Raw genomic sequence first — 13070 nt, 5'->3', positions numbered from 1 at the left:
CTCATTGTAAAGTTGATTTACTAAAAAAAATGAATTCTAATATCTAACTTGACATCCATCGATTCAAATGTAACATCAGTTTATTTAAAACATTTCACAATGCATCAAGCCTTGGCATGAAGTGTAAAATTTTGAGATGTCTCGATAGACTTACCACCCCACCACACTTATAATCAAAAAACAAAAAATATATATATATATACATCATGCCAAAGTCCTATGTTTCATGACACAATTTATGACAGATTTGTTACATCCCTAGTTTCTTGTAATGCGCTAATGATTAGTTCTGCATTAACTGATGATTTGTAATTCATGTTGGAAGCTGAAATAAAATAAAACAAGATCCGAGAACATACACATTTCAGTCATTCTTTGTGTTATTCTTAATTAACAGTTGTAATTTTTTTAAACTATTTCTATAATAAATACATGTAATTTTTCATGACACAATAATGTTACAGAAGATTTTTTCTCCGACCCAAGATATTCGTTAACGTCGAGTGTGGCTTCAGAATAATTAAAAGACTGGTGTCATAAATCAACGAAACAGCTGTCCTAGAACAAGCAGGGACCAAACAAGAAGTTAAGGAACATATTTAGCAATGTACGTACTGAGCTAAGGATTTGGATATGTGCACAACCCATGTATTATGGGTGAAGATAAAACAGTTTCACAGCAAAAGCAAAGGTGCCCACTTTACCTCACATCCATTGGCTGCACTAAATCCAGCATAAAGAAGTTACTGTACTAGGGCAAATGGAGGTACACCAGGTGGCAATCCAAGATTGGTGCATGATTCTTTTATTTATTGGCTTTCTTGCTTTCCAGCCATGCAGTCCCCCCAAAAAAAGTTGAGCCGAACTTCCCACTTAGAAATCACAATGAAATAGTTACTGCATTAGTGCAAAAGTTGGGTGAAATCATGATGATCCCAATGTGGGCTACACATCTAGCATGGCTCGAACTCATAACTTTGCCCGGGAGATCATGACCATCTATCCATCATACCTCTTCAATCCCAGCGCCTTTCGGAATGGTAAGGTGATGTGTGCTAACTCCTAAGTTCTATGGTTGAGGAATAGTGTTGATGATCACAAGTAATCATCCTGGAGAGAGATCGAATTTGCATGGGAACAAGAACTTGGATCAAAATCTCTCCCAGCAACAGATTTGAACAGAGTATTTGCTAATGTTAAAATGACTGATCTAACAGGAAATTTGTAGCAACAGCAAAACCACCGAACTAGCATAGTATTGCCACTCTCAGAACATTGCCACTCTCAGAACAGAGTATTTGCTAATGTTAAGAAAGACTAATCCAACAGCCGCACATGAACAGCCGCACATGCAGACATCATGACTGGCTGTTCTTCGTACATCTACGAAGAATATTATAGTAAATTAAAGAAATGGATATGTCATTATCTTGTGTTTGCGTTTGCCAATATTTATGTGAAAACCTGATCTCAACCACGTACAAAAGATAATGTGGGATCACAGCAGAGTTTTAAGTTTGATTCAAAAGCTAAGATTGGTTTCAATTGTTTTATGCACCCCACCAAATAATAAAATTATGGCACTTACTAACCTAACAATCCAACAACACATTATTAGACTAGACAATGAAGGAGGTGGGGGTGGGGCGGGAAGAATGGTACAGTGGTCCTATCATATTCTTGCTTTCATTTTCAACATCATTTCATGTTTCAATATCATCTTTTCTTCACCTAAAATCAACTGGTTCCACTTGGGCGAGCATACATTTCTCTTAACTCCCCCATCACCAAAAGAATGGAAACAAGCAGAGATGAAGGAAAGAGGATGATCAAAGTACCTGGATATGATGAGGAAGGTGAAGAAGAAATAGAAGCCGGCGATGATAACAAGAAAAAACGAGCTTCAAGTTCCTCAGGGAAAAAAGCATCGAGCTCGGGAGGATCATCACAGCGGACTTGTCAGGTCGAAGAGTGCACTTTTGACTTGACTAATGCCAAGTCTTACCATCGGCGGCATAAAGTTTGTGAATTTCATGCCAAGGCTCCAGTAGTTCTTATTTTTGGGCTTTATCAACGATTCTGCCAGCAGTGCAGCAGGTTCAAATCCTAAGATTTAAAATTCTTCATTTCATGTGGATTTGCTTATGCATTTCTAAATACGAGACTAGAAGGCTTTGATTTCATCATAAGACTGACCTGAACAAGTATAAATGTTCAGCAAATAGGAAATGACCACATTCAATTTATCACAAGTAGCAAATGGAGAATAACGAACAAATTAACATAGAAGCATAGATTTGATTAGGCTATTGCATTCCATTGATTACAGGGAGACACTATTAAGACAACAATTCATTTCTTTGAGCGTGAACAAGGAGACATCACCTCACAATGATGTAAAAGATACAGGATTCTGACTTAATTTTGAGGAAAACCCATGATAAAACAGCAGTTTGGAAAGGTTATTTTCTGCATAACATACTTCGTGCGATCGAATGTCACATAAACACATAGTCCATCATGTGATATCAATTTATTATGCATCAGTATATATGACACAAATCCACAATCGTTTAAAATGTCTGTTCAGTACACAATGCATTGAGTTATCACGTAAACTAATTAGCATAACTGGTATGGCGTATGAAATCATCTCGACAATTTTAGCCGATCTTTACAGAGAAGTTGTCATTTTGTACGGATCATAATACTAATCAGCATATCAATTGATATCAGGACTTAATAAAACAGTACACTCCATCCCCTTCTTAGCCACCTTTTTAGAGATCGAAAAGACAAACGATAACATCCCCGCAAGTGTCCTACCATATAGTCAGAAAATATTGAGATAACTGGATAATTACGATTGCTTATTTCTGAAGATGTCAATACTAAAACGATAGAGACTGATCCACTAATCTCACGCCATATTATTGGTGAAGATCTAAACTTTGCAATTTCTACAGTACTCTTTTCACTATGTGTATTTAAGCACTTCGAGTCGGTTATCTGAGTTTTCAAAGGGTATTATTGCATGGAAACCAACTTAGCTAGGATAGGTCGAATCCATGATGCAGGGCATAGTGCATATTAATCATTAACCTTCGTTTTGTGGCTGCCATCTTCTGCAGGTTCCATGAGCTGTCGGAGTTTGATGAAGCTAAAAGAAGTTGCCGCAGGCGTCTGGCAGGACATAATGAGCGCCGCCGCAAGAGCTCATTAGATTCTCACTGACAAGTGACAACTGACACTAAAAGGTCACTAGATTTGAAGGAAACCAGTGAATTTCATCAAAAGTGAACTATCTCTAAAGTCTTCAAGAATGCAGAACTCACGTTTTGATCACTTGAATGCTCTCTATCTTCTGTCAATTGCTGGATTTCTATTTCTATTTCTGAGTACAAGCTATGTCTAACTTGAACAATTAATTACTTGAACAATGGATCTGATGGCCTATGTTTTACATTTTTATTCTTTCATTTGATCTTAGAGTTGTGGTAAGGACACAGCCATGTGGATCGATTCCACCAAAATGCCCGTAAAACTTTTCTTTGCGCTCATGTCTTGATCATCTGTCGTGATATCAAGGAACAGTTTTTGCAAATGTGAATAGCCCAAGATCACTCCACACCAAGTCAAGTCTTCACGGTTATGAGCAGTTCTTTCATCCTTGCATGCAGTTGTACTTCGAAGTCGACATGCTAAAAAGAATAAACTCAAGTATGGCTTCCATCCTTACATCCCTTGCACAAGCACACGCCATGACTCTAGAACCCAAACCAAGTCGAAGAAACCAAACACTCCCCCACTGAATGGGTAATAAATGAGGGGTTTTATTGTTGATGACTATTATAATTCGATTAACAAAAAAAAATATACGAAGCACTTCTATGATACATTAAAAAAAAGTTGAGCTTTTTAAGAGAATCACAAACGGTTGAATTAAATAATAATTACATTAGAAATAATTATTTGCAATAAAAATGTAGAAAATTATGTGAAAACATGTTGTTCATACCTCCGAAGCACAAAAACAAGGTTTTGAAATAGAAACGGAGCATAGCCATTGTTTTTGTATCCAAACTTCTCAGGCTCAGGAGGGCAATGGGTTTAGGACACAAAACCTGATGCAGTCCAACCTATTTGGAGCAAGTTTAGGCAAGTTAAATGGATATCAGAAAGAACAACAGGAATTAGTTTTCTTTATTTCAATGCGTTTGGGTCGATAATGGGTTTTATGAAAGGCATATGAATGACAATATATTATATCACACATTCTACTTTATGGCAATATATTAAATATCATTTTAAATAGTTTCCATCATTCTTTTGTTTATTTATAGATAATTATCCAAACAGTTATCGATTTGTCCTATTGTATCAAAGCACTGAGATTACACTTGCATAAAGAAAGATTTTATTTGAAAGGACGAATCTGAATAATAGATTTTATATGACATTGATGAACTTGAAATTCTTTCAACATAAATTCATCAAAACAAACAAATAGATATAAAATTCACTACTTCAAATCTCTGGATCCAAGTTCATCCTAAGTTACCAGGAAATGGATAGGAACGAGTTTACAATTTATTAATAAAGACAAGCAGCAGAACACAAGTCATACAGAGCAATATGAGCTGCTTAACAGGAAATGTATGATACACCGTATGAATGAATTAAAAGACAAGATTACCCTCGGCAGAACACGAAAAGTGTTGGATAAATGAATAATGAAGAGTGAGGAGTTGTAAAAGGAAGTGGGATGTCTTAATGTGACTTGTCCCACATTAAGAAATTAACTAAGTGAAGTTTCCCTAATAAGTTCTAAGTTGAAACAAGGGTTTGGGCCCCAAGGGGTACCAGAAGTTTTTAGAAAGGGGAAGACGCTAATAGGCTATGTCTCGGTGAAACACGCGCGCGCTCGTCTCGTCTCGGTGCGGTGCGGTCTTTGACAAGTATTAATTTTTTTGGATCAAATTTATTTGGTGAATAAATTTTTTCAGTCACTAGAGCTGCAAATTGATGCAATCGGAACAGAGACAGACGCGCGGGTGCGCCACATCCCGCGCGGATGCGCGCCTGTTGCCTGTTGGACCGCGCGCCCTACTGTGCGCGCAGCGCACTGAGACAGTGCCTTGCACGCGGCCGCGCGTGTTGTCGCGCGGCTGCGCGCGCAGCGCTGGTTCAGAAAAAACATGCGCGTCCCTTGGCAATCTTGCATCTGTTCTTGGCTGCTTTTGCACCAAACCATGCGTCCCTTGTCTAGAATTGTGTCTCTTCGAAGCATCCGGTCTGGAGAGACGTGTCTCCTCAACGCAACCGATGATCATCTATAAATAATCCCTCCAACCATTATCCAAGGCTGCTGATTTTTTCCCTGCACTTCTTCTTCACATATTGCTGCATCTTTTGATTTTCGAAATATTTGAAAGTTCAAAGCATAAATTTGTTCGCTGCATTCGAGATTTGTAGTGCTGCAAACTCTCGAATAGACGTCGTTGTATCTTGGGGACGATTGCCTGCAACGTATAGCACTTTGATACGGGCAATTTCGTCTTGCGGAGAAAGGATCTTCCTTGCCTCGACTTGCTCTTATTGTTGTTGCCTTTTTGTTCGTGATTCAAGTTGCTGTGCTTTGTTCGTGGTTCAAGACATCCAACATATCCAGGGTAATATCTATCATACAATCTCAAGACGAAATCATTTATTATCATTGATATTCTGGATATGTCGAATGCGTCATTCACTCATGTGCCCACTGCCCCTACCGCCCCTGCTCATGGAGAAAAGCCTCCAAAATTTTCTGGTGCCGACTTCAAACGGTGGCAGCAGAAGATGCTCTTCTACCTCACAACACTAAGCCTATCTCGATTCCTTAAAGAGGATTCTCGTCATTGATGCGGACGATAATGACTCCCAACGAAGATCTGCTGTGGATGCGTGGAACCACAGTGATTTTCTATGGCCGCAACTACATTCTAAACGGACTAGACGATACGCTTTACAATGTCTACTGCTCTGTCAAGACTGCCAAAGAGCTGTGGGACTCGCTGGAGAAAAAGTACAAGACAGAGGATGCAGGAGTCAAGAAGTTCGTAGTTGGCAAATTACTTGACTTTAAAATGGTGGACGCCAAATCTGTAATAAGTCAGGTACAACAAATTCAAATTATAATTCATGACTTGTTGGCAGAAGGGATGGAAATCAATGAACCATTTCAAGTGGCGGCCATAATTGAGAAGTTGCCACCAATGTGGAAAGACTTCAAGAACTACCTTAAGCACAAGCGCAAGGAGTTGAAACTTGAAGATCTGATTGTGAGGCTTCGAATTGAGGAAGATAGTCGTACTTCTGAAGCCAAAACACACAAACGGACAATGGAGGCCAAGGCCAAGGCCAATCTGACAAAATCTAGCACCAGTCACAAGAGAAAGCACCATCAAAATGAGAAACGAGGACAGGCCAAGAAGTTCAAAGAAACTTGCTACAACTGTGGCAAACCGAATCATATGGCCAAGGACTGTCGTCTTCCAAGGAAAGACAACAGAAATCAGAAACTAAAACAAGCCAACGCCATCGAGGAAAGGCATGTACCCATAGACTTATCGGAACTTGATCTATCCGCAGTTGTCTTTGAAACCAACTTGGTGGATAATCCAAGGGAATGGTGGGTAGACACCGGGTCCACTAGCCACATATGTGCTGAAAAGAAAATGTTCTCATCCTACACTACTGTAAATGATAGGAAATTGTTTATGGGAAACTCTACGACGTCTGAGGTCGTAGGAATTGGCAAAGTGGTGTTGAAGATGACTTCTGGCAAAGAGATAACATTGTTGAATGTGCTGCATGTGCCAGACATTCGAAAGAACTTAGTTTCTGGATCCTTGTTGAGTAAGGCTAGCTTTAAACTTGTGTTTGAATCGGACAAGTTTGTCCTAAACAAAAATGGTGTATTTGTTGGAAAAGGGTACCAAGATAATGGTCTCTTCAAAATGAATGTAATGAATGTTTACCGCCAAGAGGCGAAGAATAAAGTGAAAGATTCTGTTTACTTGTTTGAAAGTTCTAATTTATGGCATGAAAGATTAGGACATGTTAACTTCAACACATTACAAAGACTTGCAAATTTAAATGTAATACCTGCATTCAAAAGAAATCCACAAGATAAATGTGAGATTTGTGTTGAAGCAAAGATGGCCAAATCTCCATTCCAATCTGTGACAAGAAGTACTAATCCACTTGAATTAATTCACACCGACGTATGTGACTTAAAATTTGTGCAAACTCGAGGTGGGAAAAAGTACTTCATAACATTCATTGATGATTGCACAAGATTCTGTTACGTCTATCTATTGAATAGTAAAGATGAAGCTATAGAAGCTTTCAAAAATTATAAGAATGAGGTTGAGAATCAATTGAGTACAAAAATCAAAATGATTCGAAGTGATAGAGGTGGAGAGTATGTCGCACCATTTGAAGAATTTTGCACTAACTCAGGCATTATTCATCAAACTACGGCACCATACTCACCTCAATCAAATGGAGTTGCAGAACGTAAAAATCGTACTCTTAAGGAGATGATGAACGCGTTGTTGATAAATTCTGGCTTACCTCAAAACTTGCGGGGGGAAGCAATATTATCTGCAAACCACATTCTTAATAAAATACCACACAAAGGGAAAGATGAAACTCCATATGAATTATGGAAGGGTCGCAAACCATCTTACAAATACCTAAAAGTGTGGGGGTGTTTGGCTAAAGTAGAGATACCAAGCCAAAACAAGTCAAAATTGGACTCAAAACTGTTGACTGCATTTTTATTGGATATGCCTATAATAGTAGTGCATATAGGCTTTTGGTACATAAGTCAACGATTCCTGATATTAATGAAGGAACCATTATGGAATCAAGAATGCAATATTCTTTGAAAACAATTTTCCTTGTAAGGAAAGAAAAGAAGGTATCATTAAACGAACTTATGAATCTACTATTGATTCTAAAGAAATCAATGAAGAACCAAGGCGTGGTAAGAGAGCTAGAGTTGAAAAGTCCTTTGGTCCTGAATTTCTGACTTACATGTTAGATGATGAACCAAGAACTATTCAAGAAGCTCTATCCAATCCCGAAGCTCTTTTCTGGAAAGAAGCTATAAATGATGAAATAGAATCCATCATGCATAATCATACGTGGGAGTTGACTGATCTCCCTCCAGGATGTAAGCCTTTAGGATGCAAGTGGATCCTTAAAAGGAAATACAAAGAAGATGGATCTATTGATAAATATAAAGCACGTTTGGTGGCTAAGGGGTTCAAACAAAAGGAAGGATATGACTTCTTTGACACATACTCTCCAGTTACTAGGATTACATCCATTCGTGTTCTCATAGCTATTGTTGCGTTGCATAACCTTGAGATTCACCAAATGGATGTGAAGACAGCCTTCTTGAATGGAGAACTGGAAGAGGAAATATACATGGAACAACCCAAGGGGTTTGTCGTTCCCGGACAAGAAAAGAAGGTGTGTAAACTTGTCAAGTCACTATACGGACTCAAACAAGCACCTAAGCAATGGCATGAAAAATTTGACACAACAATGAAGTCAAATGGTTTCAAAATCAACGAATGTGATAAATGCGTTTATATTAAAGGTAGTGCAAATGCTTATGTCATTGTATGCCTTTATGTAGACGACATGTTAATTATGGGAAGTAATCATGAGTTGATTATAAATACGAAGAATATGTTGAAAAGGTCTTTTGATATGAAAGACTTGGGGTTATGTGATATTATATTAGGGATTAAAATCTCTAGAATACCTGAAGGAATAGTTTTATCACAAACTCACTATGTTGAAAAGGTGCTTGAAAGATTCAGTACCTTAAACAGTCGCCCTGCTAGAACACCTATAGATTTAGGCGTTCATTTAGCAAAGAATAGAGGAGAACCCATCTCACAACTGGAATATGCAAGGATAATAGGTAGTCTAATGTACTTGACTAACTGTACTCGTCCAGATCTTGCATATTCAGTAAATAAGTTAAGTAGGTTCACAAGTAATCCAAGTAAGGATCATTGGAAAGTCTTAACGAGAGTGCTTGGATATTTGAAATATACATTGAATTATGGTTTGATATATTCACAATATCCAGCAGTTTTAGAAGGATACTGTGATGCTAATTGGATATCTGACACAAAAGACTCCAAGTCCACTAGTGGATATGTATTCACAATAGGTGGAGGAGCGGTGTCATGGAAATCGTCTAAGCAAACATGTATAGCTCGATCCACTATGGAATCCGAGTTCATAGCATTAGACAAAGCTGGGGAAGAAGCCGAATGGCTAAGAAACTTCCTATAAGATATTCCTTGTTGGAGTAAGCCAGTGCCTTCCATTAACATTCATTGTGATAGTCAATCGGCAATAGGAAGAGCACAGAGCAGTATGTACAATGGTAAGTCTCGACATATTCGTCGGAGACATAATACCATAAGACAATTGATCTCAAATGGGGTTATTTCTGTTGAATATGTGAAATCAAAGGAAAAATTAGCGGATCCGTTTACTAAATGTATAAATAGAGATCAAATGTACAAACTGTTGAGAGGAATGGGCTTAACACCCACAAAATAAAATATTTATAGTGGTAACCCAACCTTGTGAAGTGGAGATCCCATGTCCTTGGTTCAATGGGACAACTAAGTTATGAATATTAGTTTGAGTACTTGGAATAAATAAAGGCTCATTCCTACAAAATCCAAGTAGAAAAGACCTGCAACATGTGGTGAGGCTAAGTTTTCTTTTAATGATTCCTATACCTAAGGGTGGGGTATGGCAGGATACTCTAGTTAGGACATCACCTATATAAGTGAGAAGTAATGACCGCTTCAATGAAAAACACTTATGAATCTAAGATATGGTCCAGGGCCGAAATGGACACAACATGAGAACAAGAATATGTTAGAATTATTATTGTGTAAATACTATTGACTTGGTTTACATAAACGGTTGACTAGTTCAAGACACCATGCCACTACTCAACTAGTAAATCATATGGTATATTACTAAGGAAGGTTCAAAGTCAAAAGCTACTTATCCTAATGCAATAATAAGTCACAAGAGCTTTCAAGTAAATCTGCATACATGGATTAAGTTCATTTATGTGGGGGATTGTTGGATAAATGAATAATGAAGAGTGAGGAGTTGTAAAGGGAAGTGGGATGTCTTAATGTGACTTGTCCCACATTGAGAAATTAACTAAGTGAAGTTTCCCTAATAAGCTCAAAGTTGAGACAAGGGTTTGGGCCCCAAGGGGTACCAGAAGTTTTTAGAAGGGGGAAGACGCTAATAGGCTGTGTCTCGGTGAAACACACGCGCGCACGCGCTCGTCTCGTCTTGTCTCGGTGCGGTGCGGTCTTTGACAAGTATTAATTTTTTTGAACAAATTTATTTGGTGAATAAATTTTTTCAGTCACTAGAGCTGCACATCCCGCGCGGATGCGCGCCTGTTGCCTGTTGGACAGAATAGCCGCGCGCCCTACTGTGCGCGCAGCGCACTGAGACAGTGCCTTGTGTGCGGCCGCGCGTGTTGTCGCGCGGCCACGCGCGCGGCGCTGGTTCAGAAAAAACATGTGCGTCCCTTGGCAATCTTGCATCTGTTCTTGGCTGTTTTTGCACCAAACCATGCGTCCCTTGTCTAGAATTGTCTCTTCGAAGCATCCGGTCTGGAGAGACGTGTCTCCTCAACGCAACCGATGATCACCTATAAATAATCCCTTCAACCATTATCCAAGGCTGCTGATTTTTTCCCTGCACTTCTTCTTCACATATTACTGCATCATTTGATTTTCGAAATACTTGAAAGTTCAAAGCATAAATTTGTTCGCTGCATCCGAGATTTGTAGTGCTGCAAACTCTCGAATAGACGTCGTTGTATCTTGGAGACGATTGCCTGCAACGTATAGCACTTTGATACGGACAATTTCGTCTTGCAGAGAAAAGATTTTCTTTGCCTCGACTTGCTCTTATTGTTGTTGCCTTTTTGTTCGTGATTCAAGTTGTTGTGCTTTGTTCGTGGTTCAAGACATTCAACATATCCAGGGTAATATCTATCATACAAAAAGTTGTTGATTCTTCAGCCTCCGAAGTATAGTATGCTAATCAGTTTATAGTATATTACCAGTCATTTGCTCAAACAGCGTTTACCCAGACCATCACAACTCACTGCGCACGAGTTCACTGGAATAGCTGCTGATTGTGCTGGGTGCCACAAATTTGGAAAATCGAGAACCCTTTGTTATTTGCTATTGTCTTCTGTGGGGATTTGAGATGGCTCGTGTGATACGGGTGCCAGCTTTGGATACAGTGGTGGCATCAATGCCCATATAGAAGAAAGGTGTTCGTTTGGCTTGTCAAGTTCTTCCAAAATCCAAAACTTCTGCAAATCTGAATCATGGGATCATAGATTATTACCAGAAACTTCATTCGCTTAGGAAGTCAATAATAAGACATTGAAATCTTTTACAGGAGCATCGTTCAAGAGACACAATTCTTATTACGCACACATTTCCTGGAATTTACTTGGTTGATCTATACCCGTTTCGCATTTTCGCCACCACTATTTTCTCAGATGCTAATTGGGTACTCAAGAAAGAGAGGACAACCTTCGGAGAACTTGAACACCAGCTCCAGAGCAGTGCACGGGATGTTTAAGTTCAAATGTGATACGACAGTCCCTCCACCGTGCTTAGCGTTGCTATGTATAAGAAAAACATCAAAAAGATGAATTAAAGTCAAATCCGATTATGAAAAAGAAAACATGAAAATCAAATGGGATTGCGGAATTTACTCGAAAAAATAAGCTAGAAAAATAAAATAAAAACGAATAATATATCGAATGATTAAAGAAACAAGAAAAATATTTGAGAAATTAAATAATAGTTGTTTGAAATGATAGATAAATGTCGAATAATATTTTTTATTGAATAACTTGTGGAAAAAATTATGTGTCTGCGTTGATTTACAAATTTACCATCAATATTCATAGAGTACTCAAGTTCGTTACCCACGTACAATATACTTACTTTGCTACAAGTATGTAACAAAATTAGGAGATAAACGGATGAGATAAACTTTAAATTTATTTTATTCAACTATACAAAACATTTGAAATCTAAAAAAAAAAATTGAAAAAAAAAGTAAAGACTATATTTTTTTAAAAGAAGGGGATTTTGTTCCACAACCCACCCTGCCCGTCCATGCAAGACCACCGGCTCCGGGTCGGTCCTACCGAAGCAAATGTTGTCGCACAAAACCAACACACAAATTACATTGGAATATTCATCATGATAGAGTCGGCATGTGTGTGTGTATTAAGTGAAAATGACATGGTCAACAAGTTCAAATGGGTGCACCAATACTTGATGTCCTTGTCTTGGAGTATCCGACAAGTTTAACCTTGAACGCATCGGCCAAATCCCTGTAAGCGGATCATTTATGACGAAGAGATGAGCTTCAAGATAATGATTCGAGCTTCTTGCAAAGTGGATCCATAAAAGAAATAGTGAGATAGGCATGTCAATGTCATAATGGCCGGTTGAAACTTTAGAATGAGTACAAATGCACAACAATCCATATAAAAGAAATGCATTTCACCCAATCACCATCTCCACGGTTCGCATATAAATTCTTGGAAATCCGGCAAGGCTTTCTGCGTGCTTGCTACAAGTCTATACCAACATGCCAAAGAAAATGTCACCAGACGTGGCTGCCGAAGTCGCCTCCAGTGAGTCTCTGTCCTTCGCGGGGCTCGTATGCATTCAAGACCAGCCTTCGAACCCTGTAAAAGAAGGTTCCAAAGTGAAGAAACAAGAGCCTGAGTTTGAATTTAAATCTATGGCTCAATACCCAAACGAGAAATATGAGGAGGGAGCCCTGTTTCCCAATGGTCAGCATTTATCACATGATGCAACTGCAGTTCTTTCAGATCAACCTCAAGTTCTACAGCAAATGAAATTAGAAGATTTCTTATCACCAATTCAGGGCAATCGGAGACGATCAGAAAAGAA

General features: G+C 38.6%; 1 protein-coding gene and 1 long non-coding RNA gene across 3 annotated transcripts; one reads left to right on the top strand and one right to left on the bottom strand.

Moving 5' to 3' along the window:
- Positions 1-389: 389 nt before the first annotated feature.
- LOC142542598 (uncharacterized) lies at positions 390-4919 on the bottom strand. Of its 2 annotated transcripts, XR_012819560.1 has the most exons (4): positions 4697-4724; positions 4019-4139; positions 1839-2196; positions 390-1110 (listed from the first exon to the last, which is right to left on the bottom strand). It is a non-coding gene; the product is annotated as an uncharacterized LOC142542598 (long non-coding RNA). The 2 variants fall into 2 exon arrangements; XR_012819559.1 differs by having other exon boundaries at positions 395-1110; positions 4019-4919.
- LOC142542597 (squamosa promoter-binding protein 1) lies at positions 1163-3560 on the top strand. The gene is made up of 2 exons (XM_075649319.1): positions 1163-2097; positions 3132-3560. Exons 1-2 carry the CDS (start codon positions 1796-1798, stop codon positions 3232-3234), a joined length of 405 nt encoding a protein of 134 aa, XP_075505434.1. The 5' UTR covers positions 1163-1795; the 3' UTR covers positions 3235-3560.
- Positions 4920-13070: the final 8151 nt, after the last annotated feature.

Source organism: Primulina tabacum, chromosome 4 (genome assembly GCF_025594145.1).
Source record: "Primulina tabacum isolate GXHZ01 chromosome 4, ASM2559414v2, whole genome shotgun sequence".
Lineage (NCBI taxonomy): Eukaryota > Viridiplantae > Streptophyta > Magnoliopsida > Lamiales > Gesneriaceae > Primulina > Primulina tabacum.
This window is presented reverse-complemented; position numbering and strand designations above follow the sequence as displayed.

Coding starts and splice junctions, on each gene's coding strand:
- LOC142542597 (XM_075649319.1), top strand. CDS start 1,796: ATGGAAACAAGCAGAGATGAAGGAAAGAGGATGATCAAAGTACCTGGA. Junction 2,098..3,131: donor TTCTGCCAGCAGTGCAGCAG/GTTCAAATCCTA, acceptor CATCTTCTGCAG/GTTCCATGAGCTGTCGGAGT.